An 18,048-nucleotide genomic window follows, 5' to 3' on the forward strand; every position below is an offset into this window, starting at 1 on the left:
CAGTCCATGGAACCCAATGAGGAAGGACCAAAGCATAGCCTGAAGGAGACGAAGGCTTGGACCGTGTTTTCAGCATCACCGGTGAGAAAAGGGCATTGTTCAGAGATGTTGCATAACTGAATGTAAGAACTCAGTGTGCTTCAAATAAACTAAACTTGAAATGATGTTCTCAAAGACTCAAACATGTGTTCATTCTTGTAGTACATGAAAGTATAAACCGGCTTCCTTCACAGCCAACTGCACTGATGTGGGCACCTGTGGAGAATGGGGAAAGTCGTGTACACAGCGACAAAGCCCCGGTGAGCTAATGAAGGTGTGAAATTGCGAAAGAAGCGCCAAGAATTCAGGTCATGTTTATTGCTTTGTGTCAAGTCAGTGACATCCAATGATAAGAAGTGAAATTACAGCCACGCGATGAAAGACTCTGGCCATCAGAACTGTGGACAAAATGCCAGCGACAACATGATTCTTGATTCATTGATTTTGCTGCTCATTTTTCTTTCACAGATTGCTTGAAAAGAGCAAAGCAATCTTTTGAGTTTGTTGGCTGCGGTTCTATTCCCTTGGCAAATGCAGTCAGTCTGGAAGCTTTCACACACACAAACACGAACGCACGCACACACTCCCAATTGGGCGGAGTTTTTAATCCTCAAATACACTGTCATAAATCAAGGCTCTCTCCCCAGTGCCCGGCTCGTCTCTCTCAATGAAAAGCTCAAGCCAGTGGCACATTAATAGCAATTTATAGAAGCAGCCATGCGGAGAAGGGAGCATCAACACGCCGTCCTTTAGTTTGTAATTCCTTATTACTTTCTTCTGCTACGGACGCGGAATGACTCGCAGATGAAGAGGTGACCTGACTAATGCAATATGCTCCACACAATAGACTGTCAGTCACGTTTTTGTTTGACAATCCTCTGACTGAGATATAATCCTTTGTGCTTTACATGTTATGAAATATGTTTGTCTTACTTCAAAATAAGATGCTTTTTTGGTATTTATTTCTTGTAGATCAAATGAAAAAATGATAAGAAATGAATTAATTGGTGCTCATTTGTCTGAAAAAAGCCTGATTATAGAGTAACGTATTTATTTTTATTTTTATTTTTTATTTTTTTATGTGAAAGCTAGAAATAGAGTTAATAATTTAATGGGGTTTATTTCTACTTATATGCTCTTTTTTTTCCTTCTTTCTTTTTCTTCTTTTTCAACGGAACAAGAAGCTTAAATAAAACATTGAATTTATGTCTTAAATGAATACAGGGGTGGGATTTGATAAGTTTTCTTCTTCCCACTCCTTTTTGAGCTTATATAAGGATTAATTTGTGAAATGTACTTTAAGTGTACCCCTATACATATGCTTGAAATAAATAAATAATAAAATAAATAAATAAATAATAAAAACATATTTATTAATGTGTTTTTTGCTTTTATCTGATTTGACTTGTATTACTGACTAAAATCAAACTGAACATTTATTTCGTTTGTCTTTTAGTAGTAGTAGTAGTAATAGTAGCAGTGCCAGTACTTTGTAAAGTAAAAACATTATTCTGCTTACTCTAATTATAATTACGTACAAATAAACACATATTCTCATACAATACAGTGTAAATAGCCTTTGCGAATGTGTAATGAATTGCAAACAACTATACATATCATTTATAAGATGGATTTTTGTCTGTGCCACCTGTTTAGGAATTTTTTTTTTTGTTTTTTTAAGGTGGAATGGCTGAAAAACGATGATCCCATAAGCTCTGATGGCGTGATCAATACTCGAGGGGACCATAACCTCATCATAACAGAGGCGCGGCTCTCGGATTCGGGGAACTACACGTGTGTGGCCAGCAACATCGTGGCGAAGAGGAGGAGCGCCACCGCCACCGTCGTTGTCTTCGGTAAGGACTCGTTCTGATCGCACGGCTTCAACTGCTCACACTGGTCTAAAAGAATCAATTTTGCATAAGAGGACTGTCAACGTGATACCTCGAGCAAATTCCCCACTGCTTTTAATTTCAAACGACATGCTTCTCCCAGTGAGTGGCTTTCCTAATGAACAAATAATGACCAAGACATCCTTCTAAACAGAAAGAGAAGTTGCAATATTTTATACTGATAAATTATTAAGAAAGCAGTGTGCTACGAGCTGTCACAACACACTGGGGCCACAGAACAGTGTAAATGCTTCTGCGTGCCTGCTTTTTTTAAGATATGCTGCTTTCAAACCAGTCTAAACTTAAGAAATAAACAAGAATCAGAATATGTGAAATCAAAATATCGTAACGTGCAATGTTTTATTATCCCAAATTAGCAAGTCAAGTCAGCAGTTTCATAGTATATACACGCTGAAAAACCTACCAAACTTTTATTCATAAGAGCTGCGTCACATGTTCGAGTGAGACATCATTTCAGTTTGTGTAGAAATGATCTAAGCGAACAATCTGAGCAGAGGAAGTCTTTCTCAGCTCCTTTTATGACTTTGTTCTTGCTGTATTGGTTTCTGAGCGCGCATTTAGCTGCCACATAAATTCGTGTGATTCCTTCTGACAAGTATTGTTGGGGCCGATCGATCATTAATTTACATAATGATAATGAAGTCTTTGACAGGCTTACTGCTCCCAGTCTCTTCCAACAGATGCACATGCCGAGGCGCTAGTATTTCTTCAGCCGCTATTACAGAAAATGAGCTTATTAGTCAATCACTCTACATTACTTCAAACAACAAATCAAGAATGGGACTTTGGAAGAAGGGGAGACATCATTCATTATGTTTGTGTTTCTTTGTAACAATGCGCTGTGATGGAAGCTCTGTGTAGTTTTAGTCAGTGACACTTTCATGTTATAAACTTGAGCAGTGATTCCCAACCTTATCTGTCTCATGTATCCTGTAAGTTTGTCACATTCTGAGTAACTATCTCGGGTACTAGGCAAATAAATCAGTTAATATCGTACTATTTTGTCAATAATTACTATTTAATTTCCTTTTCTAATGATATCGATGTCCAAAGACCTCCAAAACATGCTTGTAAGGAAGTCGACGTTGCTACAAATAACATGACCTTCTTTTTTAATCTTAAATCATTCCAGGTACGTCCTGTCAAGTGCTCCCAGCGGTCCCCGTACTCCTGGTTAGGAAACACAGGACCAGAGTGACAAACTGGCCCAATTATTTAGTGAATGTCACACTTTTTACTGCTACATGAATTGCATAAAAAGTGAGATTTACATAGAAATTTGGCTGCGTAATTAATCAATTTTGAATCGAAATCAGACATATTTAATTGTCTGTGATATCTTTAGGTCGTTTTAGTCAAAGGGGGTACACAGTGAGAAAAACAGTTTAGAGCAGAGTTCAGATCTGGTGGTTATTTTTTGTGTTAAATGGTCTTGTTTATGTTGAAATCAATACTGAAAGACATTTTATTATGTTATTGAAAAGAAAAAATAAGGAAATGAGGAAAAAAATAATGAAATGTTGCCATATCACCCTGTCTTATATGGAAGACCGGCGATTTCCAAGACTTTGGGGGTCTACTAGCAGGCAGAGTTGTAAAATGTTAATATAAAGTGCTTTCCCAGTCTTTGCATGCATTTCAATTGATAAAACATTTTGGGTGTTTTATCTTAAATTTCCTGAGTCTGTACCCCCATGTCGCACCACAGTTTTTCTACAATTTGTGGTGGTCACTGCACTTGTCTAATCTCTCTTTCATTACTATTGCAGTGAACGGGGGCTGGTCGATGTGGACAGACTGGTCTCCCTGTAACGTGCACTGTGGTCGCGGTGTACAGAAACGCTCGCGCTCTTGCACCAACCCTGCTCCTCTGAATGGAGGAACCTTCTGTGAGGGCATGTCGGTACAGAAAAGCACCTGCAACATCCTCTGCCCAGGTACGGACTCTGCAGACGGGCGGTGTGAGGCGTGACACTCATGCACAAATAAGCTGCCACTAGTTGAAGCAGCAGCCGAAGAGTTGGAAGAAGAGACATGAGGCTGGAGTTCTAATGCAGGAGAAGTTCATTTGAAGTCAGTATAGGACCCAGAGACATGAACCCTCAAGACATTGTGATAGTATTGTCCATTGCGGTCTAGTCTCAGTATGTTTCTGTTCTAAATATTATACTCCTGATGACATTGAATAAGATAAAAGCTGGCAGTGCGGGGCTGGCACAGCACAGAAATGCTAAACACTGAGAAGAACATACTGTATTGGTTGCGTTCAGAAGGTATCACAAAATTCAAATGTCCAAAGCTAGAGGACAGATAATAATTTAGCTGTAGAATTTCCTGTTGCCTGATGACATTGTTGACCTGGTTTAAGGTTAATATCTCTGTAATTACTGGGTCTAGCCACATGAGAAAAACACTGGCACAAAGTTCAGTGTCCTCTCTGGCAGGATAAATAAACAACAAGTTAAATTATTATTTCACTGCGGCTTCAAAAAGTGATGCTGTTATTCAAACCCAAAGACGTGCTCGTTATCAGCGTAAAGGACTGTGAACCATAGATTAATAGGGCAAGTATGTGGCGCCGATACAGGAGGAGAAGGAGCTGGTGAAAGAAAGACTTCCATACTGACATGTAATCTGCCCTGCCCATACATTTTCAACACAGTACCAGTATCAGGTCAGTTCCTCACCAGCTTTTCCAAAAGTTATCAGGGAAAAGCAGTGCACTTCTCAAACTTATCTGCTTCCTGCCAACTGCCTCTGCTTCTTAATGTTCTCCTCGGTGCATAAGGGTTTGAACATAAACAGGTGCGTTTGTGTCTTCATTAGCATAAAGCAGTGAACTTAAGGAAGTGGAGGAGGACATTTCAAATGGCACCTTGAGCTAAAAACGTGACTCAGACAGTTTTGAAATGCCATTTGCTGCACATCACATAAAATGCAAAAGAATTTATCTGTATCAAAAGTTCTCTTGAAAGCCCTTGATATAAAAGCAAAATATTATAATCAGCAAAAAAAAAAAAAAATTCTCATCTAATGACTTTATTAGATGAGAAGTAAAAGAAGTGGCAGTAGAAGGTAAAGTCTTTAAAAGAGAAGGTAATGTGGAGACTTTGGTATTGATTTCAGTAGCACTCCTGCATTCTTTATACTTTATACTTTATTCATTAAGTTTACGTTGTAAGAGAAAGTAGGACACGCTGACTTGTGACTATTTTATGAGAAGCAACATGTAACTAAACAAATTCAAAATAAATATAATCTAATAAATATGACTACATGTTTTCACTAAATTACATAGTGCACAATATATAAAACTAAACCTATCGCTAAAAAAACAATATTTGTGATAATAATATTTTTTCTATACTTGAGTGCGTTTTTACTTGAGTCAATTTTTAATAATTCAGAACCTACAAAAATCTTGGGACCTCTTGCAGTCTCTTGCGCTCCCACAGGTCCTGGACTACACATGTTGCTGTCACAGGTCTAATGTAAGAGCGGTCTGATTGGACATGTCTTTGCTTCTGTCCTTTCAGTGGACGGTGGCTGGGGGGAGTGGGGCGAGTGGACCCTGTGCAGCGGCGACTGTGAGCGGCAGAGGTCCAGAGAGTGCACCGCTCCTGAGCCCAAACACGGAGGACGGCTGTGTGACGGAGTGTCCTTATCTGTGGAAAACTGCACTGGAGGAGAGTGCACTCAGGGTGGGTACAGACCGCTCCTGTCAGACCCTTTGAGACTGTGTCATTATGCATTTACTGATCATCACTCTTGGCAGCGCAGGCCCAGATCATGATCATTTTTATAATCACGCTCATTAACGGCACACTCATCCATCTTCATTAGTCTTCCTCTCCACTTCATATACTTAACATGGGCACGCATGCATACACAAGAAGCCATTAGAACAAAACACTTCTGATGTTCCCCAGGGTTACCATTTATCTCTCATTCTTTGCAGATCGAAAGTTACTGCATGACCCAAAGCCCCAAGGTGAGTCCTTCAACTTTTGATCAACACAACACAAGAAACATTCTGAATTAGCACCTCTGAATTAACCGTATATATAATAAAAGTTATAAATCATAGGGAGAAAATAAACTAACAAAAAAGGCTCACAACTTGCTGGATTTCATTTTCAAATTGATCAAAAAAGTAGAAAAATATATTTACTCACACACACATTCATACACCAATGTGCGCAGACAATGAGTAAGAGGTGGGTTAAGTGTTAAGTGTCTTGCCCAAGGACACAACGACAGTATTCACTTGTGGGAGCCAAACTGTGGGTCAGCGGATCTGAACGCTCTAACAATAATGTTTTTAGGTCAAGAGCAGGATTCGAACCGCGAACTTTCAGATCAGTGGACACTCTGCCAACTGAGCTACTGTCGCCCTGTTATTAACTACTATTAAGTGAAATCATGTTTTTCTCCACAGAGTGTTAGCATATTATTTCTCGTGCCCAGTTGTGTACCGACAAAACTTCCCAAGCCCCCAATTAACCTGCTACAGTAGCAGTTAATGCCACTTTGCATATTCCCTCCTCATTTCAGCTTCGGGCTACTGAGAGGGTTTCTGGACAAGTCTTATTCCACCAAAGATCTCATTATCTTTCAAGAACAAGTTTGCAATGCCTTCCCCTCCCCCCTTCGCTCTTTTTCTTGGTGTAGTCGGCCAATGTAGCACTGTGGGACCTGATAGACCTTAATCATTGCAGATGAGCTAATTTAATGAATTGGTTTTGTCGCATTATCCCAGAGGAAAGCCACGTTCCTCCACCAACGCCAGACAGAGCGGTGTTTGAGATGATAGTCAGGTGCTGGCTTGATTATAATCGCCTTCCTTCCGAGGTTCCTCATTAGTAGCTTTAACACTCCAGGAAGGAACAATGAAGCAGTGCCTCGACAGCCTCTGCAGAGAAAGCTGAAAGTCGTGTCTAACATATCTGTCTTTATGTATAAGACTTTCTTACTTTATCACTGCAATACAATTTTAGAGAATACTTAAAAATGTTGGCACAAAATGACAACAGAAATTGCTTCTTGGGGTGTAACAACATCAGTGATTTAAGCAACAGAAAGTAACAAAATCAAACAGTGGAGCAGTTATTGGTCAGTAACAGACAAGCAGATTAACTAATATTGACAGAAAACAAGCAAATGGATAACTGTCCCAGAGCGTCCCCTGTCTTTAGACCCTCCTTCTCGATAGGCAAAACTCCCCAGTGGGAAAAAGAGAAACTTCAAGGAGAGCCACCATGACGATCTGGGGAGGCTGCAGATCTGATTTTCTAGTCTCGAAAGCCACATCACACTCGTATCTGTATTTTTGGTTCTCTCAGGTGTGGAAGGCAGCAGTGATGTGGCCCTGTACTCTGGCCTGGCTGCTGGTGTGGTGACTGTAGTGGTGCTGATCGTCGCTGTAACGCTGTACAGAAGGAGCCAGAGTGAATACGGGGTGGATGTCATAGACTCTTCTGCACTCACGGGAGGATTCCAGTCTTTCACCTTCAAAACATCTCGACAAGGTGAGCCCAATCGAAAGCAAATATAACATCAAGAACCGACCCTGTGTCATATATCTTTCATAAATAAGCTATTACATTCAAAATGATTCACGGCAAATTAGGTATTCAAATGTTATTTCACAAATGACATGTCTGGGTGAATTACCAAAAAACATCGGTTGATACATCACATTAAAAATGTCAGCCGTCTTTATGTGTGAGGTCTAATTATATCCTTTCAAATAAACTTAAAATGTCTGTGGCACTTCCAGCTGTTTTGAAAATCACATAATAATACCTAACAGCTAAAGTTGAAACATTCATTTTCAAGTGTGTTTTCACAGTCTAAAGTGTCCCCAACATAAAAACGGTCAACATTCACAGGCATGTTAGCTCCCAGATCTACACATATTTTACTAAGGCTAGCATAATGGGTTACCACAGCAACAGCTCTCAGCAGGGTATAATAAAGTTCATTTTGATAACGCAGCAGGAGCCAGCTGAAGCTTTAATCTTGGTTCCTGTTTCCTTATGTACAGGGCCAAAAGCAACCGACCTACAGGAAACTGCACATGTCCTCATTTCTATGTTTCACTGTGCAGTAGACTGGCACTTAATATTTTTGTTCTTTTAGCTAACCTCATTTTTGACTATCTAAATTGCAATTGACATTTTTACAGTTGTTATGAGGAGACATGCTGTTTTATAGAAAATGTTTAATGATGACACATTCACCAATAGGTCCTCAACCCTCTTTTGTGTCAGTCACACTGAATCACACTTCATTTCTTGTATAATATTGCTTACGTTTTTCATCATTTTACAAAACCTGCTCTCTTTGGATTTTTTTTTTAGCAAACCCTCTCCTCATGAACTCGTCTATGCAGGCAGATCTGACAGTGTCGCGCACCTACACCAGCCCCATGTGTTTTCAGGACTCCATTGAGAAGGAGCTGATGGCTGAGCGTTTGCTCCTGGATCCTATGCCTGATATCAAGGTCAAAGGTCTGTCCAATGAAGAGTGATTTTAGACTTTCCCCATTCTCCATTTATTTCTAACTAACTTTTACTAACATGTTATTCTCAGGAGTCACAGAGAGCTCAGAGTACCCCATAATCTCCCATCCTCAGACATTTCCCAGGGGTCTGGCTCCAGACTACAGAGGAATACCAGTCGGGCCGACCTTAGGCCGGAGAGGGAAGAATCCCTTCAATGCACAAGTCTCACAGTGGACCAGTAAACCAGCGCACAGAGCGTCTGCAGTGTTCAGCCATACAGGAGGAAAGCTGATGGTCCCAAACACAGGTGAGGCCCTGTGGCCTTCTCACTGATACATATATTCTCTTAGACAATGACAAATCCTACTCAAATCTTATCAAATGTTAAAGCTATCAGTCCCTGACACTGGAGCACGTAATGTAGGCTGCTGCATTTTTAAATCTGTTTGACATTGTCATTGTTATCTGTGAAAATGTCTTTGACTGACCCTCCAACATGAACAGGAATATATTATTTAGCAAAGAGATGAACTCTGACAGCTGTGGCATTTTCAGTGGAGCAGATGCTACTGAAAACCCAATATAGTGACATTATGCCATGTATCTCTAACATTAAGCCTCACCTACCAACGTTTAAAGGCATTACTGATAATCGCAGCAGTTTAAAAGTATGCACTGTATAATACAAAGTCTTGAGTGCAATGCCTTCTCATTATTCAGGCACATCTTCTTGGCCTACATTCATCATTCTGTCACCCGAGGAGTTTTATGTACTGCTGCATAGATTGGCAGTAATTGTTTGTCATATGTACAGCATCTTAAGAGTGTGTGCACACTGCATAGTTTTAAGTCTAAGAATTAGGCCGTCTGTGAGAGCAGATGTTATTGATACACACTGTGCTACTTGCATTGATTCACAAGGTACAGGGGGATTCTCTACAGTGAAGTTTTGTGGGGGCCAGTCGCTCTGTGACTGTCGCCCTGTGAGAGGAGAGCTGACAGCTCAGCAGGTGCTGCTGTGTGTTGTATGTGCCACTCACTGTTTTGCATTGCTCTTGTTTCTCTGCAGGCATCAGTCTGCTGGTGCCACACGGGGGTATTGCAGAAGACACTACATGGGAAATGTATATGATTATCAACCAGGAGGACAGCAGGTAGGCTGTGACACCTCGTGCTGCTTCATATGGAGCTCCTCTTTAATCTTTTCACTTGTCACACCTAATCATCATCTTCTTCACTCTGCCTTCTCCTCCTTTGTGTTGTCAACATGTGTTGATATAAAGAGTAATTATACATAGTATTCATATTCATATATTGAATTATCACTTAGCTTGGTGTCCACAAAAGTATCTGTCTTACTTAGGAAAATTCACAATCAGTTTAGCAGCGTATTATTTGTTGGCTTCAGTTATTGTTAAGTTTACATTTAATTCAGTCTGTATTTTAAGAACTGAAGTCTGATGTGATACTTAAAGATATTTCCTGTAATCCTCTTACTTCTCCTGCAGATGACATTTTCGGTTATAATTATAGTATAAAAATACATGTTCTAAATGGTTCAACTAGATTAATGTGCAACAATGTCTATAAATGCCATAATAACCAGACATCAGTTGTGTGCCCTGACTTTCACTGGAAGTCTCTTATTGCTTTTGGATTAACACAACAGTGGAGTGACATTTAGCAGCACATGAAACACATCTGTCCTTCTTCTCTCTCAGTCTGTCAGTAGCTCAGGGTCGTGTGGGCACAGATACAGATCAGGGGTCAGTTGAAGGTTGTGGCTCAAAGCTCAGTTGCACACTTTTCGGCCCACAGCCTCCCCAGCTGAGCCAGGCCTGCGCCCTCCAGGCTGCTGCTCTGCTCTGATAAGCCTGGTTCTGTTTACCCCTCCGCCTGTCCTTTTCTGAGCTGCAGGAGCTGCGCACCACTGAGCTGTCAGTCAAACCCTATCTTCTGACAACTGCAGAGTCCAGAGCAGAAATTGGATCCTTTCTCCCCCTTTAAACCCCGGCCATCTACATAAGACTCTGCTTGCCTCAGCAAAGAATAGGGATCGATCAACTCTGGCTTGGTTTCAGGTGTTCACAAGAGCTCCTCCACGTCCACAGGGCTTTAGCCTGTGTAGTGAGAGGCTCAGCTGGTGGCTCTGGGTAGACCAAGGACACAATCAGACAGGCTACAAAAGAATACACAGACATACTTTATGAGTCACAGTTCTTCCTGACCCTTATGAAGGCATCTTTGCTGAGTTATTATTACATATTTGTAGTTTCAGTCAAATTCTTCTGGAACTGGGTTAGTGTATAACAATGTGCATTTTTTTTAAATTAAATTATGTTGTATTTTGCTACTTCCTTGTAGACATATAGTAAACTAGGGCTTAAACACTATTCTGCACACACAAGACTGTACAGTATTTTAGATTCAAATTCATGGTACTCAAACAATATTTCCCCATGTGTGAGATTGTCATGTTATTGGCACTCAATAAAAAAAACACATTCACAAGTTACCTAATAACCCTAAACTGCTCCAATATGAGACATTATGCTGAAGAGACATTCCTTTGTTCTCATAACCAGAATCAAAGATGCTAAATAACCATCTTTAATCTTTGCTCGTAGGCAATCTGCCCAATTAGCATAGTCTCTGCAGCAGCAGGTAACCTTGTTTTTCTCTGGGCTCAGGGCTGATTTGCACAAAGTGCAGCTGCAGGGTCACAGTCTTCTCTGACTGTAGGATTTATTTTTAGACACAGGATTGTAAAGCTTTTATGTTTTTTCTGGATTTGAAACGACTGAACTGAACTGCATGTTTTCACATATACTGTACACATAATTCAGCAACTATGGTGCTCAGCGCACCGTAATCACTACCTTAAGAAATGTCATACCCACACAACTGTTTTGAAAGTGATTCACTTACAATATGTAAAGATGTTATGCTACAAATGTCATTTGTCAATCTTTGTTGATTGTTCAAAGTTCTGTATTATAATGTATTGTAGTTTACAGGAGCATGATAAGTGCATGTGTTTGTATATGTGCTCCACTGGCCCTGCTCTGCACAAATATTAATGATGTGGAGAAAATGTCCCCACTGCTCCAGCGACAGCAGCATGTCCTCAGTCCTGAGGTGTCCGGCCGGGCCAGCTGCATGACTGATGCTGGGCCCATCGATTGCTCTGTGTCTTTAGGGCTTCCAGCCAAGATTACGCCCCTGGCCAAGAGCAGCTTGGCCTGGCTAATCTGTCACCAGACCGACTGGAGCGGGCTTCATAAGCCCCATCGACCCACAGAGCATACACGCTGTGTGCGAAGGCCTGTCCTCCCCAGACCCACTCTCCATTAGTCTTGGTGCTTTAATCTCCCTCTATCTGAATGTCTGCATGTCAGCTAGTCTGGGATTGATTCATTAAGGCTTAGTTTATTTTATATATTAAAGCTGGGGTCACATACACTGCCTTCTGCATATGTAAGCAGTGATTTATATTGTTTATCAGCATGAATTATGCAAAGTTGTTTTGCTCTATTAGGAGTAGAAACACCAACGTCTTTACAAATTATCCCCATCACTTCAGAGGTTCTGTGCTTGATAAATGTGCTATTTTACAGTGCTCTCTCTGATGATGACTCAGAGATCTTCCTCAGTCCAGCAGTTACATACGGCCCCACAGGTCTGGACCTGTCCTGTCCTATAGCCATGACCATAGCTCATTGTGCGGAGACCTCCACTAACAACTGGAACATATGGCTAAAGAGGCATGTACTGGACAAGTGGGAGGTGAGAATATTTCATACATTTTACAATTGCACTTCAAACATTCAATGTAAGTATGTAAAGTGAATTTGACAGGTTAAACTACTGATTTCACTAAAACATAGTTAAAATAATCTAATTTTAAATTTTGCTTAAAAAAGTTGTAGAAAAAAACTGTCAGGTGCACTTTAAGTGAGGGAATGTACATTTGTTGAAAAAATCCAAACTAAATCAAATCAAAATACCAAATATCCTGGATGATTTCTATGCTGGACACTGACTGAGATTTGCAACCAACAGCTACGACATAAGTTCAGTTACATTTCCCTTTTACTTTCAAAGCCCAAACAGTTAGTGGTCCTGTTTTGTTATCACCTTTCTGTTCAGACAAACACAGACCTTACACTCCCTAAAACTCCCTCTGAGTCATTTAGACTCATCCTCTCTTTTAACATCAATCCAAACAACCTCTGCTCAGTTCTGTGTAGCTTGAAATAAGAGCAATAATAAGAGCAGACATGTCAAATCTGGTCACCCAATGTGTAAAAAACCTCACCAGAAGTGTGTAATGGAGCAGTCTGAAGCTGTGTGTGCTGGGACCTGGAGTTTACATGACTTTGTGGAGCTCGGAGTCCCTCTGCACACACATTTTTCTCTCGGAGTGACATTTACACAGATGTAATTTACCAGCAGATGTGTGGCACAAAGGGAGCCATCACTATATGCCACAAAAAGACAAGAATAGGGCAGAGACACATAGACGAGGGATGAGGCAGCCAGATGGATTCTGGAAAAAGAGCAAAAGATGTTCCCCAAGTAAATGCAACACTCTGACCCTTCTCTGTCACTGTGAGATAATGAGCCCTTTATCTCAGGCAGGATGCTTACTCAAACTGCTCATGTCGTGAATTAGGGACATAAAAAAGAGATGGAAGTCTGTGTCCTGCACTTTCATTCCTTTTGCCCCGACTGTCTCTCAGTGCCATTCCCATTACTGTGTGCACTTTGTAGCCTTACAGTTTGACTCCATCATCCCTTTCTGTCTATCTGTCATAGAGATGCCTCGCGTCACCAAGGCTAATGAGGCAGATTTGGATGGCTGTGAGGAACTAAATTACCCCAAAGTCTTTTATGACTTACAAAGATGGACTCTGCAGGGCTGAGTGGGTTTTTTCTGTGCAAAGTTTGCATGTTCCTCCTGTGACTGGGTGGGATTCATCCAGAGTCTGCCACTCTGGTTTCCCTATCAACGTAAAACTTGCACATTTAAATCTTTCTGATCAAGCCTAGCTCAAGAGATTGGTATCCTGGGCGCGCCACTGCAACTGCTACAGATTATCTCTTTGAAGAATGGGTCAAATGCGGAGTATGAATTTCCCCACGAGGATAATCGAGTTTACCTAAACTTTACCCTAACCTGTTTTTACTTTCTTTTCCTGTCAAACAGACTATTTCAATGTAATATTTAGTGAAAATGCTGCTTTTGAACATGAATCTATGTTTGTTGGAACTTCAAGCAACCAAGCCAATGCAAAAGTACTTTTGTCCTCATGTAAATGTAGACATTTGTGACACGTGTCGTAAAAGGTCACTGCCCTCTTCTTTACAGGAAGTGATGTCCGTGGAGGAGGACAGCACTAGCTGCTACTGTCTGCTGGAGGCTAAGCGGTGCCATGTGCTTTTGCAGCAGCCGGGCCGATATGCTCTGGTGGGGGAACCACTGAACCAAGACGCAGCAAAGAGGCTGCAGCTGGCTGTGTTTGGAAGCCCTGACCCCGGCAGTGCTCTGGGCTTCACCCTCAGGGTCTACTGCGTGGATGACACACCGCATGCCTTTCAGGTAGCGCTGGATAACAATTAAAGAACACATACTATACTAAATTTACTTTTTTGGAGTTTTTAACCATGTTAGAATATTCTTCCCTCATTAAAACATACCTGGAGTTGTATTTTGTTTCATTCTCTCGTTTTAGTAATGCTCTGTAAAAAAAGGCCTCTGAAGCACTGAAGCTGTGAAATGATGGCTGCATTGTTAATTAGCCATTATTTTAAGTTCTAAATCATGAAATAACAAAGGAAAGCTACTTAAAGGCCAATAACATTACAACTGGTGCAAATGTTTGTTTTGCAAACGTCCACCTGTGTATGGTTTAAGTCTCTCTGTTAGTAGTCCATGGTGTGTCCATCTTAAGATGCCAGTTGCTGAAACAATCTCCCCAAAAGAGATGAGAACGAGAAGATAATAGTCCAACCACAAGGGGGGCACATGCCAGTTTACTCTTTCTGGTCCTAGTCCTTTTCAGTCCCAAGCCCAGATAAATAAAGGTTAAGGTGTGAAACAGTGACTGACTGTGGTTTGAACTGGGACTGGTAATTCAAAAGTAAAGAAGAAAAACATGAAAGAGGAAATCAAACAATTTTCACCAAATGATTGCTGGCTAATTATTTACACAGAAGTGAATTAGTTGGCAGAAGCTGTAGTTTCTGCCTTGAAGAGTTTCTGTGTGGTGTTCGTGCTCCGCTGAAGATCTGCCTGCTCACTAACATGGCCAGTGGGAGATGCCTGATGACTAGGAGACAAAGAGCAGCTTTTAATTACAAAGACAACAGATGCTCCAAGGTTGCTTCTTTGCCCTTTCTTTGTGTAATTTAATTTGCTCTCTGTTAATTAAATGACTTTCTGCATTGCCTTCCACACACTGACTATTTGGACTCTTAAAAATAATCCACTTTCTCAGATGTGACAGCGATCAGATCAGGGCTGTCTGTGTGGATGGTGGTGCTTCTCTTTCTGCCGTATGAAGACACAATTAAGAGAGCAAATGACCTCATTTTATCATCAAGGGAAATGTTTCCAAAACACTTTGTGCGTTTGTAATATCCTAATCTAATTACCTCCATATACTTAAGTTCTGAATGAGGATGGTCCTGTGCACCTCTGCTGCTTCAGTTTTCCTGCTCACTTATTGTGGCACTTGGGAGGTCGAATCACATGTGAAAAATTGGATATGGGCACTCTGAGAGTCGATTCACTTCTCCTCTCCATCAGTCAGACATTGTTTTTTTTATCCCTTTTGTTTGTGCTTCATACAACAATTAATTTCCCCAGTGAGTTTGGAGCTAGAATCGATCAGGCTGTAGACAGCTGAATGCTTTGCATTTCCCATTCTGTTCACTGTGCCACCGGGTGTAAGCTTCATTGGCATAAGGCACACATCTATTGGTCCGGCTTTGGCATAGTCACTTTTCCAATAACTTAATTAACCTCTATATTTTTATGTAAATTTAGCATGACAATATGCAACTAATGACAAAAACTTATCATGAAAATGAACCATTCTTTCAAAAACCATTTAAATCCGTCCTCCTCCCACCAGGAGTTGGCAGTGGCGGAGCGTAGCCAAGGGGGGCGTCTACTGGAAGAGCCCAAAATGATGGTGTTCAAGGGCAACAAGAACAGTCTCCAGGTGTCCATCCAGGATGTCCCACAGCTTCTCTGGACCATCAAGCCTTTCACCACCTGCCAGGTACACTGTAAACCACCTCTGCATTTGAGCTTGGGTGGCTCCAGTCTGACTCTAATGTTAATCCAAGTGACTCTGAACTTTGTTGGGTCCAGACCTCGGAAGAAAGTGTGCACCTTCATCTTCTGTGCCTTTTCTGATCCTCCATTAGAGCTCTCCCCTGTATGTGATGTCTTATGAGGCCGCATCAAAGCTAAAGGACAGCGGCAAGGACACAGCAGGGGATCACTAAGGCTATAGCTATCTTATCTATTCGCACAACCTTAGTAAATTAATTATGACTGCCAGGCGTTCACTTTCACACACGCACTGGGGTTCTGAGCTCTCTACCTAGGGGTCTACATGTGGCTTGTTCAGCTCTGCCCTGTGATGTTTATCCCAGCAGTGACATCCTATTAGCAGAATTAGCCTAGCCTACAGCGCCTGCAGAATATCAACAAGGCGTTCTTCATACAGGCAGACACAGTTGTTATACAGGGACATGGACATTTCACACCAGAAGGAGCTTGTCTAACTCACCAATCTTTCTATTTGGTGTATTCAAAAAAGAGCATGACTGACCCCCATAACTCTTATGACCTGTTCTCTAGTGTGCGCTGTCTGGGTCACACTGCGGTCAATATCAAAATGGGATGTTTAGATTTCATTTGCCATACAGCTCAGATACTCTTTTAAAGCCTCTACTTTCAAGGGAAATCTCGCACTAGTTTGGCTAAATTAAACCATTTTGTCCTGCTTCTATAATCACATTAGATTTTCTGGTTCAAGGCAACTTCAGAGTATCACTCAAATACACTGTAAGCTTTGTTGTTGCCAGATTGTTACAAATAGAGCTATGGTTCAGATAAATGAAACGCTATCTCGCTTTTGGCAGTGCTAGCCCAAAAAAGCAATGCTGACCTATTTGTAGAACAACAATGACACAGCATCGGGTCAATTGACTTTACATGCAAGCTTTGTTTTTATTTCAGTAACTATATTATAACACCATATTTAATTCAATGCATGCAATTTATCAAAAAGCGCAATCTTTGGAGTTGCAAATGAGTTTAACAGAAAAAGTGAGTTATGACTCCTCTAAAGTTATTAACACAGATTGTCTTTTAATCATACTGCCCTTTATTCAGCTGGATGTCTGCAAAAGAACATCTTGTCCTTAGTTTTGTATTGAAAGCAGAAAAAATGGGTGCTTTTTTGTAGTGTAGTGGTGATTTTGTAATTGTAATGACTCAAAAATAGGTCAAGACATCCTTAAGACTTCAACAATTCAGACTTGAATACACAGTTTGTTTTCGAGAAGGATTGCACGCGATCACAGTGCATATACTTTCATGAGACGCTGAATAGCTTGAGGCTCCACTGATTCAAAGTTGAAAGGATTTAGAAAGCCAACACAACCATATTTGGCAGTTGAGTCGTGCCATCATCAAACATCATCAAGCTACAGAACTGGGCTATAAAATGTCTATATAAACCTCTGCAATTCACTTTATTTTGTGAGACTTTTGCCTTAATATGCTGGAATATAGGCTGTTAATGGGAATAGTGCCTGATGGAAAAAATTAAAGAAAAACTCCCGCACACTGTCTCACTCTTAATGCAATTTTATTCCATACAACGTTTCGGTCGCTCTGACCTTCTTCAGGTACGAGGACAGCCCCTTCCGCTCCCCTTATATAAATCAAGGGACCGCCCCCTATAGTTTAATCAACCAATGGTCGTAAGACACATGTATTCACAATCAGAACCCAAAAAAAAAAACACCCGCAAGATTGTGCATAATTTCCCTTTGCAAACGTTTTTTGTGAATTAAAATACATGGATAATAACCAGAAAAATATAATGATTATTACCAATCAGAAAAAATAGCAGATATATACTATATACCTTGGATTTTCGTAAAAAACAGCATAATAGACATAAATGACATAACTGACCCCTCCAAAAGGTTCCATTACATCTCCCTCATAACTCAGAGAGAGGGCAAAAAAAACAGTTCTACATATCCACATCACAACATTACATTAAACAACAGTTCATCATTTAAGCCCTTAGGACTAAGAGTTTGTAAAGTAAAAATCCAATAGGCTTCACGTCTCTTTAACGCGCGGTCGTGGTCTCCACCCCTCCGTGGAGCAGGCACCTGTTCAATCCCGCAGAAGCGAAGAGAAGACACATCATGTTTTAACAGGTTTAATAGTGCCTGATGGATAAATGGTTTAATTACGTAACGCCACTGGCTAAAAAAAACAAACATGTGTTAATCATGAAAAAGTGGGCAGCGATGTGCAATCTAAATGTTTT

The 18,048-nt window shown here is 40.8% G+C and overlaps 1 protein-coding gene across 1 annotated transcript in view; it reads left to right on the forward strand.

The window, feature by feature from the left end:
- LOC117392053 (netrin receptor UNC5D-like) overlaps window positions 1–18,048 on the forward strand; it is a 98,927-nt gene that overhangs the window by 77,879 nt on the left and 3,000 nt on the right. The window contains exons 6-16 of the mRNA XM_055231560.1: window positions 1,721–1,895; window positions 3,722–3,889; window positions 5,489–5,653; window positions 5,911–5,943; window positions 7,295–7,480; window positions 8,315–8,464; window positions 8,547–8,765; window positions 9,528–9,612; window positions 12,076–12,244; window positions 13,830–14,060; window positions 15,598–15,747. Coding sequence (XP_055087535.1) covers window positions 1,721–1,895; window positions 3,722–3,889; window positions 5,489–5,653; window positions 5,911–5,943; window positions 7,295–7,480; window positions 8,315–8,464; window positions 8,547–8,765; window positions 9,528–9,612; window positions 12,076–12,244; window positions 13,830–14,060; window positions 15,598–15,747 — 1,731 coding nt within the window. The remainder of the gene's footprint in view (window positions 1–1,720; window positions 1,896–3,721; window positions 3,890–5,488; window positions 5,654–5,910; window positions 5,944–7,294; window positions 7,481–8,314; window positions 8,465–8,546; window positions 8,766–9,527; window positions 9,613–12,075; window positions 12,245–13,829; window positions 14,061–15,597; window positions 15,748–18,048) is intronic.

This window comes from Periophthalmus magnuspinnatus, chromosome 23 (assembly GCF_009829125.3).
Source record: "Periophthalmus magnuspinnatus isolate fPerMag1 chromosome 23, fPerMag1.2.pri, whole genome shotgun sequence".
Lineage (NCBI taxonomy): Eukaryota > Metazoa > Chordata > Actinopteri > Gobiiformes > Gobiidae > Periophthalmus > Periophthalmus magnuspinnatus.